The sequence below is a fragment of the Syngnathus scovelli genome, chromosome 1 (assembly GCF_024217435.2).
Source record: "Syngnathus scovelli strain Florida chromosome 1, RoL_Ssco_1.2, whole genome shotgun sequence".
NCBI lineage: Eukaryota > Metazoa > Chordata > Actinopteri > Syngnathiformes > Syngnathidae > Syngnathus > Syngnathus scovelli.
The window spans coordinates 26257931-26284281 of record NC_090847.1 but is presented as its reverse complement, the minus strand read 5'-3'; the positions used below and the strand labels follow the sequence as shown (position 1 = coordinate 26284281).

At 45.4% G+C, this 26351-nt stretch overlaps 2 protein-coding genes across 10 annotated transcripts in view; one reads left to right on the top strand and one right to left on the bottom strand.

Moving 5' to 3' along the window:
• adamtsl3 (ADAMTS-like 3) overlaps window positions 1-26351 on the bottom strand; it is an 88223-nt gene that overhangs the window by 28009 nt on the left and 33863 nt on the right. For 6 of the 8 annotated variants that reach the window (XM_049735169.2, XM_049735159.2, XM_049735179.2 and 3 more), the window contains one exon: window positions 6802-6859. In XM_049735169.2, coding sequence (XP_049591126.1) covers window positions 6802-6859 — 58 coding nt within the window. Of the gene's footprint in view, window positions 1-4765; window positions 4910-6801; window positions 6860-8636; window positions 8740-26351 lie in introns of those variants that run through there. The other 2 variants (XM_049735208.1, XM_049735216.2) reach the window with 2 other exon arrangements.
• Window positions 8523-11412, top strand: LOC125978198 (cytosolic beta-glucosidase). 2 transcript variants are annotated; one of them, XM_049735359.2, is made up of 7 exons: window positions 8523-8701; window positions 9286-9510; window positions 9688-9707; window positions 9777-10049; window positions 10163-10603; window positions 10714-10837; window positions 10898-11412. In XM_049735359.2, exons 1-7 carry the CDS (start codon window positions 8647-8649, stop codon window positions 11098-11100), a joined length of 1341 nt encoding a protein of 446 aa, XP_049591316.1. In that variant the 5' UTR covers window positions 8523-8646; the 3' UTR covers window positions 11101-11412. The 2 variants fall into 2 exon arrangements, with proteins under 2 accessions (XP_049591316.1, XP_049591307.1); XM_049735350.2 differs by having other exon boundaries at window positions 9688-10049.

Sequence of the window (26351 nt, the reverse complement as noted above, 5' to 3'; positions counted from 1 at the left end):
CAATGGGCATTATAAAAATTTCATTTTGGCTTTGAGCCATTCTTGGTGCCAAGTACTAAATGTCACCCACGTTAATATGGCGGGAATTAAGAACACATAATACAGTGTGCATGGTATCACGACACAGTCTCTTGCTAGCTGGCAACCTGCCGATCACGTAACGATTTAACAGTAACAATTATGGTGATAAAGCCGCTTTCAGGAAGCACATTCCGGCTTTGCCTCTCCTGCCAATCAGCCTCTCGCAGGCACACGACTTCTATTAAAAAACAAACACAAGCACACAAAAAAAAAGACATTCTTGCCCTGCAAACATTTTTTTGCAAGTGGAAACATTCCTGCTTTGTCAGTCAGAATTAAATCACGCATTCCTTCCTCCCCGCATTGGCAAAACAATTGTTAAACATTTGTTTGCCTGGCACATTATTCACTCGGTGGCACCTTGGGGGGTATATTTAGGTAGAATTCTCAGAAAGTGTGTAAATTAATTGACATACAAAAAGGTTTTTATTTACTGTTTAGAAAAAAAAATTAAATCAAATTTCTTCTTTCTGCTTCAAAACAGGATCAGGGCAAAGTGGATAAAAGAAAACTACTGCAAAGGACAAATTCTAACACGTCGGGGACACGTGAGATTTTTTTTTTTGTCCCCCACCGAGATCACTGCGAGCGCGAGCTTTCGGGCAAAGTCATCAGACGACGGTATGGTAGGACGAAATTCCTCAGTGGCATTTTAAATTTAGCGCCACGCACGGACAAAGGCCGTCAAGTGAGTCAATGCCTTGAAACAACAGTAGCCAGCGGGCGCGTTTTTTTTTTTTTTTTTTTTTTGTTTGGACGTTGTACGGGTCAAACATCCATCACTGCTCAGCATTGAAACAACATGCTGCGGGCTTCTGGAAAACATCAAATAATAATAAAAAAAAGGTCACATAGAGTTGGCAGTCAAGTTCACGCTAAGGTCTTTAAATTATGCTCCCAGCTTCCACCTGATATAAGCAGTTAAAAAAAAAAAAACTTGCTTCATTGATAACTTGTTCTTACGCTAATTTACAGAAAATAATATATTTAAAAAAAAAAAAACACGTTTGAGACGTAAATGTTAACCCCCTAAAGCACAGGTGTTCAAATTCGTGTCATTACTGGAATTGCAAATTGTCTTCACTTTTAATATCTTTTTTTTATTAAATATTTGACCAGTTTTTGCTCGTCTGATTTGAAAACGAGTTCTTTGTCAGTTTGTTTTGTAGCTTTTACTGTATTTAATGAGGTGCTCATTCATAATGGCCCTCCGAAAGAAGCTATGACGACAATGCGGCTCCCGAAAAAAAATTTGTTTGACACCCCTGCAAGAAAGCAGAATATTCCATCTGTTTTCCTCTGAGAGGCCTACCGAATAGCGCCCTCTGCTGTCAACTGATATTGACGTCAAAGTGCTCATCCGACCGAAGACTAGAAAACATCGATTCTCCGCCGGCTGCTTCAAGACATGATGAAAAAGGTTTGTTATTGATAAGTGAACGCCCCGAGCTATGACCCGCCACCCAAGCAGTCACCCAGACACACAGGCAATCTTGTTAGCAGTAGACTGAGCCTTTCTGTCCTCCCTCTTGTCCATTTCTCACACTCCAATCCAATCTCCTTTCCGCCCTCTCACAGCAGCAGACAGATAGCCGCGCTTCTATTTGTTTTCCAAGCCGTCACGGAATCTGGAATTAGTGCCGGTCGGCTCCCTCGCTCCGGGACGCTGCGAGATTATCTGCTCGGCGCGACATGCTTTCATGTACGTTTCCTTGGACTTGGCCTTTTTTGCTCTGGGGGCATCCTTCACAGGACTCTGCCGCGCTTTTTTGTTTTTAAACAAAATATAAAGAATTAAACTGTTTGTGTATTGTGATTTAATGCTGCCATAGGATAAAAAAAAAATGAAAGTAATGTTACAATACACCGTATGTCTAAATGTGTTGCTCCACCATTTGTGTTCAAATGCATTGCTTCTAAAATGGCTGCTATTGATGCTAACCATTAGCATGTAAATGGCGTTTTCCACATATATTAGCACTAAGCTAAATCAACTCTGGTAATTACTATCAATATGATTACTATTCTTAAACCTGATGAGCTAAAAAAACAAAAAGGCAGATCTGTAATCAGCGTAAAAAATATTTGTTTCCTGATTGACATAATCCATAGTACAAATGTGAATAGTACAAATGTGACCAGGACAAATCATGGCCACTTAATCATGCTCCGATTTCAACTTCCTTGTTGACCTTTTTCATCCATTATTTCCTCGTTCTGCCCTCTGAAGTGTCAAATGGGGCCTCTTTCCCGAACTTTACAACTCTCCCAAGTACCGTTTTCAACACTTTGACAAGACTGCTCGCACACCTCCAAGCTCAACTTCCCTCTAATTTGACCTCTCCCGTCAGGGGTGGGGGTGTGATCCCCCCTTCTCGTTAGCACCACTCCCGAGTGCTCCCGCTGCAGCTCCTGCCCTGGGAAGAAGGGATTCGAGGTCAAGGCTGGGGCAGAGCTGAACGGGCGAGGGGGACGCTCCAGTCGTGAGCCACGTGAAAAAAAAAAAAAAAAAATATGCCGAGCAGATGACGCAGTTCGGGACAAACAAAACGGGAATAAATCAACGGCGCTCCATTGCAATGACGGAAGAGGCAGATGGAGTCCAACATGTTTCATGGGGACGGAACGCCAGAGGCTGGATGGTGAGAAAGCAAACCTCCTGCTGAGGGAACAAGCGTGCTCACAAGAGGGTTCAGGGTGGGGGGGTGGGGGGCAACCACCTGCAAGTCACACAACTGTAAACTATCCAGGAGGAACAAAAGTGCCCCTTCTGCTGTAACGTTGCCATCTACTGGTGGCCTCTTGGCAATGCACGATATGTACTTTATTGCTCCATTTTTTTCCCACACTTGCTCCTAACGTCAATTTTGGCTGAAAATTGTCAAGTGAAGGCACCGCTGTATCAAATTTGCACAACAACTTCGAGTGCCAGTGTCTCAACTGACGAGCCCTGTCGCCGTTCCCATTTTCCATCGCCTTCGGCCGCTCTTTGCCATTTTTTTTCGTCCGAATGGAATAAACGCCCGCTTGAGCATCCGGGCACACCTTGAGCGGAGTCGCTCACGCGAGAATGCCAGCAACACTGTGAAACGTTCAAGTACCACCACTTCAATTTGGCTTGACATGACACACACCCGGCGGAGATGAAGACCAGATGGCAACAATGGGATGGGAATGAAAGCTTTTGTTGTGTAACTGAAAGCAGTCCTTCTTGTTAACACACTCCAAAAAACTTGCTCCAGCCGTCTATTGATCCCAAGCCAGATGTTGTGAGAAGTGCCCGATCTGGGCCCATATTCATTTTCCGTTCCATCCCGCAACAAAGCGAAATAAAAATGCGTCTTTGTCATCAACACTTGAAATGACTTCCACATTAGCAATGTGACTTTTGTTAACTCAAGTAATCAGTACTTGACTTTTCAAGTAACCCGGTTATCTTTTTAAGGTCTGGATCCCGCCATCAGCTTCCTGGAGTGTTTGCGGGAGGCGGCATTCAAACGTTAAGTGGCTCCATTTCCTTGAATCAACACGACAATTTGTTGCTTCTCTCGGCCGACTTCCTTGTGAGAATTCCAGCGAGATCATTCAAAGGAATTGTGGTGGCCCGGCCGGCCGGCACTGTGACAGAAGAGAAATTGTTGCGCAGATAGCTGCTTCTAAAGGGCACATTTGTCCTTTTTTTTTTTTCCTTTCTTTCTTCCCCCTCCTCCGGGAAGATTCTGCATGGCTGCACGAATCGAGGGAATGTCGTGAGAGCCCTCCGAGGCTCGCTGAAGGTATGCCATTATGTCACCCACAAAGGAAGGTGTATTCCATTTAGGGTCAGAGCCACAGGCCACTTGGCCCACACACGCAAATCACGTACAAGAGGACCTCCAAAGACCAAACAAAGTATAGAGCCTCATTTTTCATCTTGGGGCCAGAATAGTCGCAGCGATGACCTGACACGAGAGGGTCACTTGTTGATCGGAAGTCACCGAACAAATGCGCTGATTCGTGCTCTCCGTGCATCTCGTCATGTTTCGGCCACCACCTTAGTGAGAAGCTCTCTGGAAATTTCGTGAACTAAAAACAAAACTAAACCTTTAAAAGGTCATTGAGGATGGCGCCGGATGACGGCCTTCATATCAGACGCTCAGTGATTTAAGAGCGGACGAAACCAAGGCCGGACCACCGTGAGGAGTTCTCGGCACCTGTCGCGGCTGCCTGGGAGGGGAGATAACGTGCTGGAGAGGCGATTAGTGGGCGCTGAGTGTACACACGCTGCTGATTAGGATGAGACGCGTGCGGCGTCTCATCGACTTGAGCGCCTTCCTGGGGGATACGGCACGTAGGAAAGGGGAGGGGCCGCTATCTCTCTATCGCTCTCTCCATCCAGTTATATATTTATATATGTGATTTATATATATAAATATATGGTTGCATTGCCAGAAGTTTGTGTCCAAATCCATTTTCAATTAAAAGTTACATAGTACAGTTGATTAATTCGGTAATATCAACAAATATTTTTCGATACAAGAAACGTTCAAAACAAGAGAATAATCAACAGTTTTCTGTTATTGCAGATTTTTTTTTTTTCCAACAGCAGCACGTCTGTCCCCATCTCTTGTGCATTGTTCAAACAAAGTAATTTGTCATGATCAGACTTTTCTTGACGACACAAGTGCGCTCTTTCGAACCTTACCTTGACCCAAACGGCGAACAGAAGCAGTCCGGTTGCGCCCCAGCTGCCCCCCGTCATCTCTCCCTGAATTCCGCGTGTTTGCACACTGAATGGAGGGAGACGCGTCTCTTTTCCCTCTGCTTGGTGCTTGTGCGTGTGTGTGACGGTGTGGAGGGGGCGCGGATGGAGGGGGCGTGGGTGGTTGGAGGGAGGGAGGGAGGGAGGGGTGTTGACTCAGCGCAGCTACCGCTCCGAAACGACGCGCGGCTGACGTAACATTTTTCAGATATGTTGCTCTCGGTGCGAACACGTTACTGCTCAATTTATGTTTGCATACCAGGCAGGAGTCAAGAAAGAAAAAAAAAAAAAAAAGAGAGGAAAAGAGAACAAGTGGGGAGGGCGGGAGATTCTTAAAGCAACACGCTCCTGGACGGCAGAGATCAACACACTGATGCACGAGTTCAAAACATGACTTGGGACAACTTTTAAATTGCATGCTGATGATGAGTTTCTGTTTCTGCAAATGGACAGATGGATATAGAATAATGACAAGGATTGAAAAGAAAGATGACTGGAAAAAAGGAAAACCCTAATAGGCAGCTGTGCCCAGGGACGGAGTTAAATGGTGGCTGGGGGTAACCATGACCCCGCCCCTCCCCTTTTATTTGTTATATAATCAGGCCATGCCTTCACCTACAGGAATTTTTCTATTTATGCAATTTTTCCCTATTTTTAACCTAAAAGCAAAATTTAGAACTGACTGAAGAATTTTTGATACGGTCAAAATTGATCACTCTGATTAGCTTTTAGCTAGCACAAGCTAATTAGCGCTTGACATAGAAGTAGACTACGACACACAAAAGAAAAGCAATGTAAAATAAAATGTTTTTATCTAATAAGTTAAACTCAACTTGTTCCTGCTTGAATCATTGTTGTGATTAAGTGTGAATTTGATTTTATGAAACACTGACTGTGGATGCTACGATAAAAAAATGACAGATAAATGCTTTCTTTTTACGAGGGGGATGACACCAACACCCTCTCCCACGTGCAGGTGGTCAAATGTCAGCTTGACCCTCATAAAAACATTTATGCGCTTCGAGATAAGACCATCGGCTCCTAGTTTTCAGATCCCCGCTGTCTTGTTAATTTTTTGGAAGCAGAAGAATCAGGCGAAGCGAGCGGTGCCTCCGTCGGAGCTCCGAGAGCAAGCTCACAATAGTGCAAGTATGCGAGGTATGAAGCACCTGAATTGCTGGCTGACACGCAGGCTCCAATTCGGGATAATCTCCATTAACACGCCGAGCGCAGGAACGCAAATATTTATACCCCGAGGAAAGCGAGACAAACCCCCTAAAGTTTCATCCTGGAAATATTTCTTTAAAGGCGGGCTTTGTTCATGGCAAATTCATAAGGTGCTCTTGAACTTTGACCCCCCCCCTGCACCAGCGAATATCATGAATAGTTGACATTGAGAGCGGCGAGCGAATAGCTCAGCCACATCCTCATGTTACAAGCGGGATCAAAATGAACTTTCCTGGGTTGCCGCGGTATTTTTAGCCGCTGGAAATGCTTAATCGCCGCCGACTTTTCTCTCAAGGCAATCAGATGCCGCGGTTTGTTTTCGTACGACGGTACGAGTATGTACGCAGCGTGCGGAGATTTCCTCGCTGAAAATTCTTCTCGGAGGTCAGCCCCCCCCACGCCCCCTCCCTCATGAGTAACCCGCTTGTCTCCCCTTTAGGCCAAGCTCAAGCGAGCTGTTTGATCAGTCCCTGTTTGGGCCGGGAGTCAAAGTGCTGCTTGTCACATGTGTTCAAAGAGCGGGGCCAGGAATTTGCCAGCTACATGCCCCTTCATGGGACAGCGGCTAGTTTGTTTGGAAAGGCGACCGCAGGGGCTGATCCAGACACGATTACACGATTACCCATTCAAGACAGCCAAATACAAAAAGCAAAGGCCAATAACAAAAGTCTTTTTGGAATTTAAAACAAAAACGTACTACTGACATTATGTCTCGTCGCATGACAGCATCCTAAAATTCCAAAATGTCTGACCTGTAGGTGGCGCTCCACTCGCTGGTTCTGCTCAGTTACCGCCGCCGATGCAAGTGCACTGTAACGGGGAAGATAGTCAAAATTAATGATCACAGCTGTGTTTTGCTTGGATCATCACGAAACGTTCTTGATGGGCAAGTTCAAGAGCTATAAGAGAGACACAAAGGGTCACGCGGTGCTCGTTTGCATAGCGTGCAGGACACTTAACAACACGTGGTGCTCAGGTAGAGCGCTTGCAAGCGAGCTACGTTGTTCTTGGCCGCCGTCTGTGCCCGGTCGGGGGCCTTTAACACTCCCAAAACAAAGACATTGCTTGTGTTGTTGCCAAGCCCAAAAATGTTTTTCTAATTCCTTCTAAGTGGCTATTTAAGCAGCTGTTTTCTGCAAACATTTAGCTGCGAATCGTTTTTAATTTGATTTTCTAATCCGCAAATCTGAGTTAGGAGTGGAGTTATTTCCTCGCCTCTCTCTCTCTCGTGACTTGGAGGTCAACATACAGCGCAATACGGAGACTTTTTACACCTTGTTGACGAAATACTTAAGAAAAAAAACAAAAAAAACATTCCCAGGGTGGTCATGAGGTCACAGCTTACAGACTGCACTGTTGATTGAGTTTCTCAGTGGGAACTTCCAGTTAACCGGTGAAAGTTGTCCCTTTGAAAGTCAAACCGCATTAAGACTAGAATAATCTTACATATATATATATTTTTAGGGCATAAAAATTTGGTGTCAAAGCTTTAAGAAGCACTGTAGCCCTCTCTGACAGCAGGTGACGCTTTCCCAGGAGAGGAGCACGCAGGTATCTGTTACCCAGCTCCATTAACTGCCACACAGGGACAGTGGAAACCAGAGAGGAGAGCCACAATAGACTTATTTTGGTATCCTGCTTAACCCCACTTGCATTATTCACCACTGTATTAACTACTAGCAAATCTGCTTTGATTCAAATACCTCATATATGTGCATAAGATGGTCATACTTACTAATATCACAGATTTTAAAAAAAATATATATATAACAATGGCATTGCATCTTCATGACGTATTTCAATATGAAGCGCCCAGCAAGGTTTCCAAATGTTCAATTGATTTGCTTCAGCGCCATCTGGTGTTAAAAGTTATAGGACACGCTCCATTGCAACTAGAAAGGCCACACGCACTAAAAATTTGGAAAACCTGACCGATTAAATACATTCATATATATTCTTTGTTCATGAAGATATACTATTAGAGCATTATCTACCTATCATTTGTTTCCAGACTCTATTAAAACAGGCGTCACCTTTTAGACTTTACTGCCATCTTGTGGCGGAACTCTTTTAATGCAAACAAAAACAGTGACATCAGTGAAACACTTTAAAAAACTTTATAAACAGACGTTATGTATACGGCCAAATATAGAAATATATACATTATTTTGTGTTTTAATAGCATTTGAGTAAGTCAGTCTTTACATCGTAAGCAAATGAGCTGTTGACGTCATTGCGCAGGAAAACTACCCTCACCACTTATGCTGCTTTCACAGACACTCGTAAAGTGCCCCAAATCAGTCATTAATTAAACCATGTAAATAATCCCTCTCGATATTTACAAAGATAATAATATTTTATGACTGCCTCACGTTTTAAGTCTAGCCCTATGCCACGCATGTCGCTAATAAAAGCTAAATAAATATTTATCTGTGGGAATCTCCGCGTTTCAAACGTCACACTGGTAAACACTTCCGGGTTGTTAGCCACTCGCATTGGCTACCCGCTTTGTACGCAAAGATAATACAAATGCAACTAATTGTAAAGTTAATAATGAGCATTGGAGCCACGATAGTCCGACACTGACCTGCAAAAACATGTTTCCGAGTGACTTTGCATGGGGAGCTGCAACTGCAGCATATCAGATTGAAGGTAGGGACGCAAACTCCGCAGCGAAGACCAATCATTGATTATTATTAGGTTTTTTTTTTTGGTTACAAATCTTTATTTACATTACTCGATTTACAAAAAAAACCATAAACTTATTAAATACATAAAATAATAATTTAGTTTTTTCCCCACCCATCTAACTTTTTATCAATGCTTACAATTAACGCAATGGACATGAAACAAAACAGAGAATCATAAAAAACAAGAAATGGAAGAATAAATAACCAACAACAAATTAAAAACATGCCAGTGGTCACGAGTAATAATTGAATTAAATAACTCTAAAGACATTGAAATGGGAGCATTTGATAACTTTAATTAAGGTTAATTAATTTCTATTCCAGTTCTATCATAGATTTTACCTTAGTAAATTCACATTTGTAAAAATATTTTTTATATTATATCTCGCCATTTTTTTACGTGTACATTTCTAGAAAAAAACAAACAAAAAACAATTATTGTTTAAAATAGTTATTTTGTCAAATTGACATTACATTTAAATAGTAAAACAAGAATTTGGAGGATGAACTTCAACGCATTCATCAAGGGTTTTCAAATTGTTCTAGGGGGTTGGCAAGCAGATGGCAAGGGTCCGAGCATCTGGGACACATTTTGTCACGAGGAGGGCCATGTGTGCGGTGCACAGACAGGTGACGTGACCTGCAACAGCTATGAATTGTGGGAAAAAGACCTGAAGTGCATCCAGCAACTCGGGCTGACCCACTATCGCCTGTCACTCTCCTGGTCCCGCCTCCTTCCTGATGGGACTACCGGACATGTCAATCAAAAAGGTACCAAAAAAGATCACGAATCAAGGCCCAAAATGAGCCGGACAATTTTTTTTTTTTAATTGTTAGATTCTGAAGACTATCAATCGACTGATTAAATTTTCACCACAAATTCAGATTAATTTCAAAACGAATCATTCAGGCTTTAATTGCAAGAGCAGCCATGTGGTCTCTCCATAGGTGTCCAGTACTACAACAAGGTGATTGATGATTTACTGTCATGTGACGTGTCCCCCATGGTCACGCTCTACCACTTCGACCTGCCTCAGTCCCTGCAGGATCGCGGCGGCTGGAAAACGCCCGCCATCGCCGCCCTCTTTGACGGCTACGCTCGCTTTTGTTTCCAAACGTTCGGGGACCGTGTCAAACTCTGGCTCACCATCAACGAGCCGTACGTGTGTGCCAAGTACGGCTACGAGGACGGCGTCCACGCGCCGGGCCTAAAAGAAGCGGGAACCGCGGCCTACCTGGCCGCTCATAACATGTTGCGTAGCCACGTTATGGCTTGGCACAGCTACAACTCGCTCTACAGGCCAAAGCAGGTGCGTATGAAAAGCTTAACGTCCAGCTACTAGCTTGGAATATGGTTGGACCTCCCTTCAGGTGCCAGACACATTTCAAGGACATATTAAAATGTTGGAAGGACTTTTTGTAGGGTGGTGCAGTGTCCCTGGCCATCAACAGTGACTGGTTCGAGCCGTTTCGCCCAGAGCACGCCGCGGATGTCGCCGCTTCAGATCGCTCCCTGGCCTTCACCTTGGGATGGTTCGCGTGGCCGCTCTTCGTCACCGGGGATTACCCCGACGTAATGAGGGCGGCCATCGATGCTCAGAGCAGCAATCTAGGCTACCACGGTAGCCCGAGACTTCCCGCTTTCTCCAAGGACGAGCCGTCCGCGTTAGGCACGGCCGACTTCTTTGCCTTGAACTATTACACATCCCGAAAGGTCAAACACGGATGCGTCGGCCAGCGGCAGATGTGCATGAAATACGACCGGGACACGGAGGATGTCTTGGATCCCAATTGGATTATTTGTGGGGCGCCCTGGTTGGCAGTGGTGCCGTGTGGCTTGCGCAAGCTCCTCAACTACATCAAGGTAAGGCTGAGACAAAATCGGATTCTTTTTCCTGTATTATATTACTTTGGCGCCATCTGGTGGCATTGTGGTGCTTTGAGGACTTTGCCATTTGGCCTTCACCTTTTCAGGACACATTTGGCGACCCAGTGGTTTACATTACAGAAAATGGCTTCTGTCAGAAGGGGCCGTTGGTGATGGAGGATGCTCAGCGTGGCGAGTTTTACAAGGAAACCATCCAGGAAGTGGAAAAAGGTACCACTGATGTTTTTGGGGGTGAGCGGACACACGCTTACATGTCTCCCTTCCGTGCAGCTATCGGAGAAGACGGCGTCAATGTCCGCGGCTACTTTGCGTGGTCACTTCTGGATAACTTTGAGTGGAACGACGGATTCGATCTCCGCTTTGGATTGTTCCATGTGGACTTTTCTGACCCTGAGAGAAGGCGAACGATATACCGCTCTGGATTGGAGTACGCGAGGATCATCTCAAAATACAAAGCCGTGCACTCTAAATGAGGCCAATGCCTTCAATCCATCAATTATTTTTTTTTTTTTTAAATTGGTCACTTTTTGGCTACATATTCTATAGAAAAACAACCAATCACATTCACTCTCACAGCTATGGAAAAATCAGAGCACTGATTCTTTAATGTCGTGCTTCTCAAATTTTGTACACCAAATACCATCAAATAAAAACAAATCGTACTTCACGATTTGCTTAAATTGTATTTCACATCAGCTAAAAGTACACCTAAACAACAATCAAATTACTATTAAAGATTAAATGAAATTGTATTGTTCAAAAAACTTAAACACAACTGAACTGTACTTGGGCATTGATTCCTTCACGTACCACTAGAGGGAGCCAAAGTAGCACACTCAGTGCTTTTGCGGAGGGGAAAAAAACAAATTACCCAATTTTCAAACTGCATCATGTTACATTGGGTTCAACTTTTTGACAGTCAACTCATCCGCCGTGCTTCTCATTGCGAATCATTAAGAATGCAAACTGAGGAGTGCTGTTTTTCAGGGACGCGCGTGGCCTTTCACGGAACGCACCTTGTCAGTGTCGCAATAAGCAGCGCGATGCATCATAGGTGTACAACACTTAATATTCATGCTCCCACTCGGGAGAAAATGTCATTTATATTCGCTACGGAGAGACTTTATTTGCATTCATAAGCATGGTGCACGGTGCCACCCATTTGGCTGTGCGTTTTTTTTTCGTCCCCCCCCCCCCCCCTTGCACACGTGTGAATAATAACACCCCCGTGGCCTCTCTCCATCTACGTCAAAGCCAGTGAGATTCTCCTTTGTCTTATGATGAACGGCACGCTATTGTGGAGCCATGAATAATCCAACTTCTTTGTGGGCTCCTGCGGGCTCCAAAGTTGAAGCGCATATTTGAATATCCGAGGCCCCCCCCCACCCCCGTTGGAGTCTGAGCAAGACGACGAGGCCGATTGTTGCTTTAAATAAACACGCGTCCGCTCGTCTCGCCTTCGTCACGCTTAACCGCCGGCACTCGAAGGAAAATATCAATTAGCGTCGAAATCATTCACTCCTACGGCCAAACTTCAAATATCGCACTTGAATTCATTACTCGCAGCCAATTTATTGTGATTAGAGTCAAAGAGGAAAGCATTTCGAAAATGTGCTTTCCAATTAAGCGCCAGATATATCACGCACGCAGATAAGTTGCTTTTGACAATGAATTAGTGCCTTTAATTGTAACATTCAATCACATCGGCTGCAGGCGGAGATTTACCCCAAGGAACAATCTGGCAAATTATTAAGGCAGGGCCATTTGTATTGGACAAGCATCAGGAAATATTCAGGATTTATTGCGTTATTCTAAATTAGCTTAATAATTTAGCAGGGAATTGTGAACTCAAAAATTCAAATTTCTCTCTCTCGCTCTCCAACTTGCGGCAAATAATTACCTTTTTCTATTTACCGATTAGCCTCATTTGCATATTCCCATTAGGAATCTCTAATTAGATTGTTGGTTCCATTTCTAGATGAAAAAAAACGGCGGCCACTCCTTTCCCCCAAATCTCAATCCAATTGCTCGTTTGCGATCGAGCGGAGGAAAGAGAGAAAGAAAACTTTGACAATCCCATTGACCTACTTTGCAGAGAATTCACGCCAGCGCAAAACGAACACGGAAATGTTTGCTCTCCTTTCCCAAGTCTTCTGAGCTGTGTTTGGATGTCGCAAGCGTGACATCAGAGTTATGAAAAGTGGGGGGGTTAAGTGGGGCTCTGCCTGGAAGACAGGAAGTGGAATTATGACAAAAAGCCATGCAGAGAAGAAATACCTCGGCAGCCCCCCCCCCCATACACGCCTAATCCCTTTTGGGAATGCCGATGACCCCGGCTAACAAAATTCTTGAGCTTGATGGCACCGCTGAGGAAGGGAGGGGTGGAGTTGGGGCAGGGGGGTTCGCGGACCTGCCTGAAAAATTCAAAGCCCCTTAGAATATTCAAGCTTGGCCGAGGGAGGTGCAGGAATTTGTATTCACGGTGTGTGCACATCCCCCACCACTACCTGTGTGTGTGCGTGTTGGCAAATGAGCCGAGCGCACACAGTCTCGTGGGAACAATGATACGGGAAGCGCGAGGGAGCGGGAGCCCCGAAAAAATGAAAAGAGTCAATTTATAGGAGCTTCATAAGAATAGAAAGTGTGATTTTTGTAGTTATCAGGGCGGAATCCGAGCGACTAATGACGTGCGAATAACCTCGTGCTCCCAATATTCACACACAATGTTAGCAAAAATACATTAAAAAAAAAAATCATCTGCTTGGAATCTCCTCGGGAAACAAGCTCGGGAGAGACGTCTTATCTTTTGTGATGATGTCAATAACACAGGAAGATAAATGGCGGACTTGTTAGGCCGACTTTTTTTGACCGAGTTTTGTCCAGCATGCATTAAAGCGACAAAATATAACAATTTGGTTTGAAAACATCTTCGAAAACCTTGTGCCATACAAAGTAGGAATTAGTGACAAGAAAGCATGTTGAAGTGATGCATCTCAACTCAGAGACAAGCTATGTACGTTAGGGGCGGAGCTAACTTTAGCCTGGGTTGTAAGAAGTTACAGATTTAATTTTTTTTTAATTCTTTCTTTTATTTTTTTATATTTTATTTTATTTATTTATTTTTATTATACTTTTTTTTAAATTTCCCAATTCCTGGCACTATCCCCTATATAACAGTAATCTGTAATTTACGTATACGGGGCGTCGCTGGATTATTGCGGTCGGAGCCCTGGTGTCCGTTGTCCGAGTTGGGGAATGCGGCGGCGGCAGCGGCACAAGGAGCCGAGACGCGTCGGCCTAATTAACTCTAAGTGTTGTACGACATGCTCCCCTTCTCACCCGTGTTGTCACTCAGGGTTTGAGTGGCGCTAATGAGAGAATTATCTCGCCTCGGACCCCGCTAATGCATTTAAATGAACACCGGCCCGACCCGACCTACCAGACGCCTTTTTAATCTCCAGCACTTAATAGAAATCAGAAGTGCTTTCTCACGCGCCCGCACGCCCGCAGCGGGAGGGCCCTCCGCTCCCGACGCCGACAACTGTTGATCCGAGGGAGAGCGCTAATTGTCTGGGACGAGTCGAGGGGGCCTCCGCCGGTATTATGCCGAGTACCGCAGGTGCGGGCCGCTTAAGTGTTTGCTAAACATAAACGGGTTGGCATTTGCGGGGAGTCCCTTATTCCTTGTGGAGCTTTTTGCCGATGTTTACATTAAGCGGCAAAAATCCTTCAGAACACAAGTTGCGGCGTTCTGAATGAGCTGCAGCTGTTTGATGCTATTTTGATGGGGTCCAGTCAGAAGACTTTTACAATAATTAAATATTTACTGGAGATATAAGCATGGATAAGACTCGCTTGGTCTGCGTGAAGCATGCAATCCTTAAATGGACTCTGCAAAATCATCTGCATAGCCATGACTGGCCAACATTGGCCTTCTGATTAATTTGCTGTATATAGGCTGAATATAAGTGGTCCAAGGATTGACCCTTGAGGGACCCCACGTGTCATTACCAGCCACTCATTCAAAACATCCAATGGTCACAAAACTAGTTTCTTCCAAACAGGACCTGAACCATTTTAATCCTACAGAAAATGAGTATCTTGAGGCAGCACTGTGTACTTTAAGTCTCTCTCGATAGTTTTTGTCTCCAATTTGACAAAAGAAGCCAGCTCGTCTTTGTACGTAACAAGCTTAACGAGGATTTTGTTTCGGTAGAGAGACTCCACTTTAGAGCAACACAAGCAATAAAGCTGTTTTTTTGTTGTTTGTAATGCCATCCGAAGGAACAATCAACTGTTTAGCATTTCAGCCGCAACACCAACAGCGCCATCTGGTGGCGCACCGGAATGTCATGCTGCATTTCTTTGCAAATAAAGTCCAATTAATGGCAAATTAACAGTCACGGCCTCCCCGTCAACAATCGCTAACTCCGTCTGACAACTTAGATGTTAGCATGTCGATTGCACTACGGAAATGTGCCAGCCAGCTTGTGTCCACGCGGAGCCCGCGGGCCGATTGCGGGCGCCCGGGTAACGCTTCTGCTCGTCACTCATCTGCTTGACGGCTTTTGCTATCTACCCTGACGCTGACTGATGATGGGGTTCCAACGTGGGGAGTTTAACGTGTTCGCACCTCCCAGTGTGCCCGTGGCGGAGAAGCAGGCACAGAAAGGTTTTTGTCAGAGTCACACATGGGCGAGTCTCAAATCTTAAAGGGTAACTTTGCTCTTATTTAGTGAATCGAAATAACCGGTCATAATATTGCCAATGTTGTCATTTCCCACAAGACTGCCACGTCCCCATCGATGTTGCCGTGTCCTCCACACGTGTGTGTGGAGGAGGGTGTGTGTGTGTGCAGGTGTCAAAGCGTGGGAGGAGAGTGGGCCGACAAATGCTAAATGGATGCGATGCAAATGGCACCAGAGGACAGAGGAATCAATTTACCTTATTGAAACAAATGAGAGGCGCTCAACCCCTGCCATGGCATTTTTTTTTTGGGGGCCGCCCCCATTGTTATTGTAATCAACCCACCCAACGCGACTCCCCCGACCCTCCTTTTCTACAAACACAAGCCCTGCTCCCACCCTCATCGTTCCTTCCTCTTACTGTAATGAAAAAGCCTTTGAGGTGACCAGGTAAGAAAAAAAAAAAATCGTCTATAATCGTGATTCATAGCCAGGGTGACATGCTAAAAGGTATGGCAAATCTGCCTTGGTGAGCATTTAGGGATGCCCACAACACAGCCAGTCTATCGGCCTTCACTTGTATTGACTTACGGTCAATTCCCATGCCCTCCCCCCCCTCCCAATAACTAAATGGGTGAGTCCAAATGACCTCCAAGCACAATGGTTATTTGGTAAAGCGCTCTGCGGCGTCCCGATTGAAAATCTGCTTGTTTAAAAGCTATGCCACATTGACACCCGCGCTCCCGATTCCCCCGTGCGGCATTGTGGAAGGTTCTTGGATCAATGCTTCGAGAGAATGAAAAGGTGGTGCGGTCGGGGAGGGGGTGGGGTGGATTCACCGTGGAATCAATGCGCCGGACAAACGACCTCCAGCTGCCGTCTTCCAAGCCACTCTGACACCTGAGGCAATCTCCGCCCCGACGTCCTCTGCTCAAATGCCAACGGGCCACGGGCCGCTGAGCAGCCGCTCAAGCGGCGCTCCCCAAATGGAGCGGCGTTATGCAAAGCGGACCGGCGACCTCTCATCCGCGGCGAAAGGCCTCGGCTCGGCGTGACCACGTAAGCCAAAGCGGCGCTCCACCTGGGGAATGTCAATGACTCGCCGCCCGCGCCGTTTGACGGCTCGCCAAATCTGCCGGTCGGCGTAGAGGTGACACTGGATGGCGCCAAATCTTAAAGGTCATCGTCATTATTTTGGTGGGTCAAAGATAAGTGATTCACTTGAGACGCCACAACTGCGACGGCGCGGCGCCCGAATTGGCGTGACCTTGCAGGTGTTTTAACAAAAACACTTGCTTGTCAAATTGATGCCAACTTCCGATGCCCGTGTGGGTTCACAGTGAGGTGGTGCATAATTCCACCAAACATCTGACTTTTCCATTTCCCCTTTTCTCTTTTGAAGAGGTCAATTCCCCCGCCGACTATCTGTTTTTCATTCGTGTTACCTGCCGACACTCGTGACAACACGCTGCCGTCGTATCGACCCGTCCGCCCGCAACAACGCTGTCTCCTTTTAGAAAACTGATTATAAATGGTCAATTTGAAAATAGAGCCCAAAGTCCCCCAAGGCTGTTTTGTCTCGTCAAATTGAAGAGGGACAAGGGCAAGTCGGTCCGCTCGGCACCCTCGCCGCCGCCGTGTGTCGGAGGCAGAAAAATTCCCCCTCCCCCGGATGATGCGGGGGTGAAGCGAGGGATCTTCAGCATCTTGCCCTCAGCATTTATGTCACAAGTCCCCACAAAGAGTCTATGGATCACCGTAGCCAGCTTGTGGCGGCGGCGCTATCAGGAAAAGCCAAAGGCTGTCAGGGACTATCCGCGCCTTCCATATTTCACCGTCGACAGCCCTTCCCGTCTCGCGGCCTCACTCACAGCAGCCTTTGAGGATAATATCTTCAAATCTCTCCGCGCTGAGAGGCTATTTTTAAATAGATATTTATTTCGCTCCTTCAATTTGTCTTCCCCTGTCCTCTCTGTCTCCGAGGCGCCACTTTGCTCGGCGCCCCCGCTCGGAAAAATCGGCGCCGAACGGGAAGAGGCGGACCTCCGTTACCTCGGGCTAAGCCTTTTGAGCATCCATTGTACAATGCTACTTTGACTTGAGCGGGCCCCACCTTGCGGGGTTTTCCAGCGCGGGCCGTCACTTGGTTGATGTTGCAAGCCGACACTCCAGTGAAGTGAAACTTTGGGCCTCTATGGGCTTGGACGCAAAGACGAGAATCACCGGCAATGGGAGCGAAAGTTGGAGTTCCTGACATCACTAACTAAGCCACGCCCCTTAAAGGCACACGCTAAAGTCGCGTGAGAGTAGAGCCACATTTGCAGATGCACTGTTTTTGTATTTAAAGGCACAAATTGAAAATACTCGCAAGGAGTTTTCACGCGCAGACAAAAGTTGACCTGACTCCAATTTGTGATGTCACTTACTAGGCTCCGCCCCTTGCAGGCATGAATCCTCCCTCAAAACTATTTTCAGATTCTTCCTTTAGATTCTCTTTTATGATGTATTTATATGTTTTTTTTTTTTTTTTTTGCTTTCATTGACCGTAACACGCAAGTCAAGGTAGCATTGTAAATCCAATTCTGTTGTTTTTTCAACACAGCTCGCGTACGTTCATCACGTCAAGGCAAGGGGCAGGGGGGGACCTTCGGACTAATCGGCTTGAACGTGAACGTTGTCTTCGCCAGGTATCGGCGCTCTCTGCTGAATACATTAGCGGCAGGGTGAGCGACGGAATCATCAGATAGCGGCGAGGCGAATTGAAGTGGTCATGAACCTCGTGTCAAACTCAAATAGCGCCGTGGCGGCAGATAAAACAAACAAGGCCCGCCTGCAGAGGGCAGCGACGACGGCGGCGGCGGGCTGATAAGGGCGAATGCGGCGGCGCCCCAGCGCAATTGTAACATTTGACCCCAAATTTATGTACGCCGTGAACTTTCTCCCCACCTGAGTTATGTTCCACGTTGAGCGCGAGATGGGAATTTATGTGCGGCGGCGGCGGGCGACTTTCCCTCTGGGCTCAACGTTGCCAAATGACCTCGCCCGGATAAAATACACAACATGACTCCAATTGGCGGCCATGATATTGCCTTCATGTTTACAAGAGCCAACAAGCAAATACCCCGCCCCCCCCCCCTCCTCGTTCCCCTGGTCCGGATTGCACAGCTAGCACATTCGCTCTTCGTTATCTTATTTCACCCTTCTAACCGTGCTTAATAACACTGTGTCCTATCTTTTGCTATTTCTGGGCTAAGCCGTCCTCTGCCTCGCAAAGAAAAACGCTTGTCTAAGCAATGGGAGGATTCCACCCTTGCATCCTCAGGTATCACCCACCGCCCCTCCCCCCCCTCCCATGCTTCCTTCACCTTCTCCCTTACGCTGAGATTTCCATCCCCGACCCTTATTATCACCAAACAAGCACTTTTTGATGAGAAGTAATAGCCTCAACCCCGCCTCACTTCTCAGGGGAGGAAAGAAGAGCGTCACGCTCATCTTTCTTTGTAGTTAGGATAACCCTCAAGGGGGAGGGGCGGGGGCGTGAGAATGTATTGGGATGCCCTCTTGTGTGGGCAAGGAGAGCCGCGTTTGCCGGAAAATACAAAATGAGAATAGAAGCAAGTTGAAACCGCAACGGATTTATTTGCCCCAAAGTTAAAGCAGCAGCGTATTGACGGCGTTATTTTGACGAGCAGGAGTTTTTTTTTTTTGCATTTGAATGCGCGGAGGTTTAGCACAAAAGAGGTCGAGTGTATTAATAACGCTGCCCTTCAAGATTAGATTTGAAGGCATTCAGGAATGGCCACATGCACACGCGCATTAGCCGAGTCTCCGGCGTGGCCGAGATGAAGGATGAGCGCATCATAAAAAGGGTCAGCTCTTTCCCGCCCCGAGAGGAGTTTTGTCACCGCCGACAGCGCGCTGAAAAGATCTCGCATAAATAAACAACATCACGCCGCCTAATCCTGGAGAATTTCTCTACAGTGGCTTGTCAAATTGAGCAGACCAATTTGAATGCACAGCGGGGGTGGGGGTGTGGGGGGGGGTCCTTTGCTCCCTCAATCTGGCACTCATCAAATTTATCTGCGATGGCATCTCGCAACTCCGTTTGTGGATGCGGTAGAAAGCCGGGGTGAGCGGTCAGGGCCAGCAAGGCCGTCATTCTCCGCCTGCCAAAATCATCACAAACGCCGACCTACATTATTTTGCAAGATAAATTGTACTTTTCGCCCCGTCATAAATCAAATGAATTTATTCCAAGAGGCGATTCTCTTCATTTGTTCGTGTATGGCTTCCACCACGAGCACTTGTTATAATTTTTTTTTTTTTGGGTCCAATCATGTCCATCTATCTTGCCCAAAGCCTCCGCAATGTAATTTGAAGCAACACACACTCAACGTCACAGATACTACAGGGTAGAATTTTTGGATGGTGACCCCTAGTGGACAAAAGTAATACTGACACAGATGTAATGATATCTTGAAATTATCTATAAATACAGTAAATAATCTATTGTACTCTCTATTGTAATACGAAATAATAATAATAATAAGAAGAAGAAGAAGAAGAAGAAGAAGAAGATAATAAATACTCTCTTTCTGCACTGTAGTCATCTGCACAAATTTATATGTTTAGCAATTAGCATCTTTGCTAAGTTTGAGATTTTTTTTTTTTTTTTAGTCATGGTATTTGATCATTGTCACTTGGTTTAATTGCATTCTAGACTGACTTGAATTAAGTCAGCAAAGTGGTTCTGGTAGAAATGCCGTTTTTCTTTTGGGTCTGAAGGCTCCGGCGCTCTTTGTTTGCTTTCTCAGGCCTCGCTCGGCACGCCACTTGACAGAAATGATATTCAAAGCAGACGTCGGCGCAAATCCTATCAAGCAGATTGATCCCTGAGTCCGTGCCAGCCTTTGCGAGAAGGCTTTCATCCTTGCAAGGTGCAAATAATCCCCCCCCAGCGTTTTTAAGGAACAATATGTAGTTATCTGAGCTCACAATAACAGCTTCGGGAGAATCGGGAAGATGTAACAGGGAGGGTCGCATGTCTGTTTTCATCACGCTGACCCGGGATTATCTACTTTTGTGCTCTATTATACCAGCGCAGCAACTTTGTGGTTGCTATGGTTACTGTTTAGCATTTGGAGGTCTTTGACAAGTAAATTGCGCATTCATGTACCAATTCACAAAATTGATGTTTTTTTTTTTTTTTTAGTTCCCTTTCAATGAATATTTTTTAAAGCACAACAAAATTTAAATCGAACCAAAAAGGTGTATGGTGAAGCTTCAACTTTTTATGTCTTTGTGGAAAAAAATACAAACGTTTAACAACTTAATTTTCTTTATATATATTTTTTTTAAATTATCCATCCATCCATCCATTTTCTGAACCGCTTAGTCCCCACGGGGGTCGCGGGCGTGCTGGAGCCTATCCCAGCCGTCATCGGGCAGTAGGCGGGGGACACCCTGAACTGGTTGCCAGCCAATCGCAGGGCACACAGAGACAGACAACCAATCGCACTCACACTCACACCTAGGGACAATTTGGAGTGATCAATCGGCCTACCAAGCATGTTTTTGGAATGTGGGAGGAAACCGGAGTGCCCGGAGAAAACCCACGCGGGCCCGGGGAGAACATGCAAACTCCACACAGGGAGGGCCGGAGGTGGAATCGAACCCGCACCCTCCTAACTGTGAGGCGGACGTGCTACCCAGTGCGCCACCGAGCCGCCTTTTTTAAATTATATAAAATAAATATTTTTAAGACGCATCTCTGCTTGAAATTTTTAGTTCTTGTCTTGGATTCCCCCCCCCCATATCATAACTCTCTCTCATTTCAAGTAATGTGGCAAAGTCAAGTATTCTCAATTATTTTTACATTATCTGTGCACTGTACCAAATCATAGAACGAAAGTGTATTTCAACTATTAAATCGTGCATTAGACTCAAAAATCAAATAATAGCGATCCAATGACGACCACAAAGTATCCAACAATCGCTCATGCTTCTGAATGACTCAAGAAACATTCCACCTGCAGGGGGAGCTCTTAGGCAAAACAACACAGATGTGTCCTGAATCAAATAATTTGGGCCAATAGTCGCAGTTGTCATAGTGCCCCCACTTAAGCGCACGTGAGTGTTTGTGTTTATGGTCTTGAGCTATAGAAGGTGTTGCCCCCTCCCTCCCTCCCTCCCCAAGCCTTTCCCTCCCGGTGGCTGTCACAGCGATTCCCCAAGCTGCCGCAGAGCAGCCTGACCTTTGCCTTCGCCTTTTAGTGCATCGATCGGCCGGTCGGTCATCGCGGGCCAAGATGGCCTCCCTCGTCGCCGTTCGTCCCAGCCCAGTTAACCCGAGCGCACGCCGACGGCCGGGACCTTTGCCCTGTTGCTCCCGCTTCCCAAAGACATTTCCAAATGTCTTTAAATGTATCCAGAGAAAAACAGATAATCCACGCTCATGCAATTAATCCATTTTAGCCATCTACAAAAAAAACACCACTAATTAGTTTTTAGAAGAAAAAAAATGTTTTGTTGTTTGAAATTATTTTTTGGAAAGGCACTTAAAAAAAAAGCTGCTGTAGGTCTCAACTCACGGAAAGACGCTCACACACTGACAAAGCCAGCTTTTGACGTCACCCACTACTCGTCCATTCAACACACAGCCAGTGCATGCAATTCTATTTTTCTGTAATAAAACCACCCCAAATTGTTTTGGCGGGGCTGAAAAAGGGTTCATGTCATTTCAATAGGGAAAAACTCCTTTCAAAATGTTAGTTTTCATATACATCCTCTAGGTATTGATGAAATTTTTTTAATCTACAATACAGGGACATTTGTGTATCCTTTTTTTAGGGGGGTCAAAAAATGCATATTAAATTAATGATGGCAAATTCCATTACATTCAGCTATGATCCACGAGCCACAGTTTTGAAACCGCAGCTTTCCATCTTTTTCCATGATTCATTGTTGATTCCGCCACCTCTGACAAGACCGCCCATGACGTGCGGAAAAGCGGCAGAGTGAAGACCCTCCTCTCAATATTCCTTTGCCAGCGACACCTCCTTGGCAGCACAGGTTTGGCTCTCCAAATAACTGCCAGCCAGCCAGTGAGCTTGTCCCATAAGGAAGAATGCATACTATAGATGAAGTAAATGTCAAGGCGCTCCCATGTTACATTTCAGGAATAAGTGCCACAGACAGAGTCTGTACTTTCTAGATATTATTATCATCAAAGCATACTTGGGGATGGGGAGAAAAAAAAAAAAAAAAGGCGATGTGTAGTCCATAAAACACAGCGCCTGTCTCTGTGTAAGTGGGGACGTTTTATCACTCCAAGCTCTGGGAGTTCACCCCTTGGTCGGCCCTCGTAAACATGCAGACCCCACGCATCACCCCCCCTGCCCCCTCCCCTCGCCACGAAAGAAGCGCGGCGCAATCGGGCGTCGCATTTCAAACGTCTTTTATTCGCCGCCCGCCACACTTCCAGCGGGGGCAGTAATTAATCCGCTTGGAGTGGAGGGAGGGAAAGGATGAAACGGAGAGGAATTGGTTGAATATTGCACGCCTGGATTGGTTGACAACATCACGCACAAGCGGCGCTTTGAAACACTCCACTTAACTGCGCTCCGGACCGAAAGCAGCAAGTGTAAAAATGGCCGTCCTGCCGTCAGTGGTAAGAAAAGTGTCGGATACCTGAACACAAATACCGAAGCAACACATGTAGACAGCATTCTCATTTCCTCGCAAAGAACTACGAATATTAGCGCCGTACTGATGAAACGAAACGAGTTGCGACATCACAGCAATATGTCTATGGACACCAATGACTATTTTGCTATTATCCAGGGCTTTGGCGCCATCTTGTGTCATGACGGGTAGGTTATAAAAAAAAAGAAAAATCACAAGAAAACTGCAAATGGTTGCAATTTTCAGGAAATAAAATATACCAATCATTATTATTGTCTATGAATGTACTTCTATCATGTTGTGGTTATTCTTCCAAAACTGATCTTATGAACACAACTTGCATTTTAAAACGAAAATGAACAAGCTCAGTATATTAAAGTCCTGTTACAAAAAGTTGGGCTTGTTTGGAGAGTTAAAGTGCTCCACAACCAATTTTCAGGCTTAATGGAGGTGAAAGGGTTCATTACACTCCCTCTTTTGGTGATATAATTTCACCTCTATCAGTCCTCGTTTTTTTTTTTTTTTTTTTTTTTTTATAATCAGTGCTGCAGTTGAGGACGCTCGCATCGAACGGGTGTTTTATTATTTCCCAACGTTTGACACATACTGTTAACTTTTGACGAAAAAAAAAAAAGCAGCACACTTGCTAAGTAATGACTTTGATAGCGCTCTCCGCTAACTTGCGCTCGGAGATAAATTAGCGGCACGCTAACGCGACGGAAGGACTAAAAGGAAAGGGGAAAGGATTTGCACTAAGAGGGAAGTAAACAAGCCGGAGCCGAGCTGTCGGCGTAATCGATGTTTGGGGCCGAATAATTGCAGACTACACAAGCGATCCGGCGCTCAAATTGGACTGAATGCACGGCTAAAATTGGCCTGGCTTTCTGCTTGAACACACCTTTGGACTTGTTCATTACTTTGACTCGAAATTTCCTCCCCCTCCCTCCGACCGAGCGAGTTCGGTCCATAGCGGTTCTTTTCTCACGAAGGCTTTCAGGTGGCATCTTTTACGGCACAACGAGCCAAATCCAAATCAATCTGACATCAAACTCGCAAAGATTGAACAAACGCGAGCCATCCGAGCGCTTCTTTTGCTTCGTTACGACTCCCGTTAAATATCTTTTTTTAGTCTGGTGAACAGAGAGGGATGAGCAGGAGGGATTCAAGTCTGAAACAAGCGCAAAAACTTTTTTTTTCCCACCCCTCCTTCCCAGCCTCCATTTAAACTTTGAACAGAAACTCTAATGTGTTTCCAGTGGAGACTCTCGGAGGATGAGGAAGGGATTTGGGCTTTCGGGTTTTGCCTCCGTGCTCATTTTAAGCCTTATTAATCGAATTACTTGCCCAATTGTAAGTATTTAACATTGTCCACGAGTCGGCACCCGGCTGAATTACACATTTTGTCTGGAAACTTTTGCCAGAAAGCCTGAAGATGGAGGACACAATGGCCTCCATAACATGAAACCCTCAAACTAGTCCTGGAGATCCCGCAAAAGGTAAAAATTTCTTTGAATCACCACTAGGTGGCAGCAGTGGGCATTAGTGCTTTATAAATATTCATTGTTTTGGACTCGCTTATAAAAAAGGAGTTGTAGAAAAAGAAACACTTTGTTTTCCCCCCCATCCACAAAGTGACAAGATAACATCAGGGCTAACCTTGAGGGACTCGGCCCAATCGGACCTTGATTTGAGGCGTCACTTTTACTCGCCGGCGAGTGATGAGCGCCGGGCACCCTTCATCCATACACTCCCCCAAAACGCAAGGTTAGCGCGGGCGGACAGGCGGGGGAGGCAAAAAAAAAAAAAATGTCTTTGAGAGAAACAAATCCATCGAGTGTAAAGAATGACAGGCAACATCCGCTAAAGTCTTCTCTGGATTTGAAGCGAGCGGCCTCCTGTTTGTGTAAAAGCTAGCGGGGCGCTAAAAGGGAGCCGACAAAAGTGACAACAGGAAGACACGAGCGATCAGGGTGGGGGGGGGGATGGCGACGGGGAGAAGCTAAAAAGAAACAAGTCGGGGAGAGAGCGGGTAATGAAGGGCAGGAACACGTCTGACTGTTTCAACGCTTCATTCTGATGCATGGAGACGGACGGGAGAATAGATTGCTAGCCTTGGGTGGATAAGGACAGAACCATTCCCCGGAGAGATGGATTAGGCCAAGGAGTGAAAATAAATGATCACAGTTTTTAATGGCCTTTTGGCTTGCGCCGCATAGCACCCCCCCCCCTCCCCCACCCATCAAGCGGGCTTCCCAACCTTTCCCACGTCTATGTGGAGGCGAGTTTTACAGGCGTGACATTTTCACACGCCAGCTGTCAAGCCCTTAAAAAAAAAAAAAAAAAAAAAACGCCTTCAAGAATGCCACCTCGGTGTGAGATGCGATTCATAATGAATCAAAGAATTTAGGACCTTTGAAATTTTACTGTATTTTTATTTCTTAACTAAAAATCCCAAAAGTGCAGGTTGAAAGTTGTTCAAAGTGCAAAGCAGGGATATCCGTGTCTGTCGAGTTTACCTCCAAACAGAACGAAAGGAAGTTTATGTTTAATTCATGAGCTGACATGTCAGTACTGTCACAGCTCGCTGCAGCGTCCAAGCTTTTGGATTGCTTAATTTTTTACAAGGCGCCATTTGATCTAAATACGTTAAGACAGCGGACATGTCCGGCATCATCTACTTGGAAAAAGCACCGCTCTTCCTTTTTAAATTTAAAAAATAAAAAAAACCCTTCCCAGTTTTTTATTTGTACAAATCTAAAAATGTTTCGCAATTTTTTATTTTTAACAAAATGACTTTTTGTTCACATCCAATTTGCGAGCCCTCCCTGCCTTTCTCGCAAGGGCATTGCACATAAATGACATTCATCACCTCATTTTGTATTATCACAAAATCCAGTCGCGCATTAATCTTGGCAATTCCAACATTACATATATATGTATATTTAAAATATAGAATCATTCGTTTTCATGGAAACGTAGCCCTTGGGTTGCGGGATAAAAAATTGCTCGCCCTCCTAATTTGTGTTATGATAAGTTCTATAGCTGATTGGCTCCATAAGAGGCAGATCTGTCTTCATAAGGCGCGCTGAGGTTCCTGACACCTATTTAACTCCGCTAATCCATTTGTTTGATTTATTTCGTACAGTGCGTAGTCAATGTCTCCACAAAAAAAAAAAAAAAAGGCTCACAAAGAGAGAAAAGGCAAAAAAAACGAGATGATAACGATCAGACTTTTCAACGTCTAATCATTCTCGCGCGCCTCAAAATTCTTCTGGTTAAATAGATGAGCTGCTCGATGAGCGTCGGAGATACCGAGTTGTCTCGACGAGATAGCCATCGCTAGATATGTGATAAGC

What these genes read in the sequence shown, in the direction of transcription:
- LOC125978198 (XM_049735350.2), top strand. Translation starts at nt 8,647, where the DNA reads ATGTTTCCGAGTGACTTTGCATGGGGAGCTGCAACTGCAGCATATCAG. An exon ending in CGGACATGTCAATCAAAAAG is followed by an intron (nt 9,511 to 9,687) that starts GTACCAAAAAAG and finishes GTCTCTCCATAG; the next exon opens with GTGTCCAGTACTACAACAAG. An exon ending in AGCTCCTCAACTACATCAAG is followed by an intron (nt 10,604 to 10,713) that starts GTAAGGCTGAGA and finishes TCACCTTTTCAG; the next exon opens with GACACATTTGGCGACCCAGT.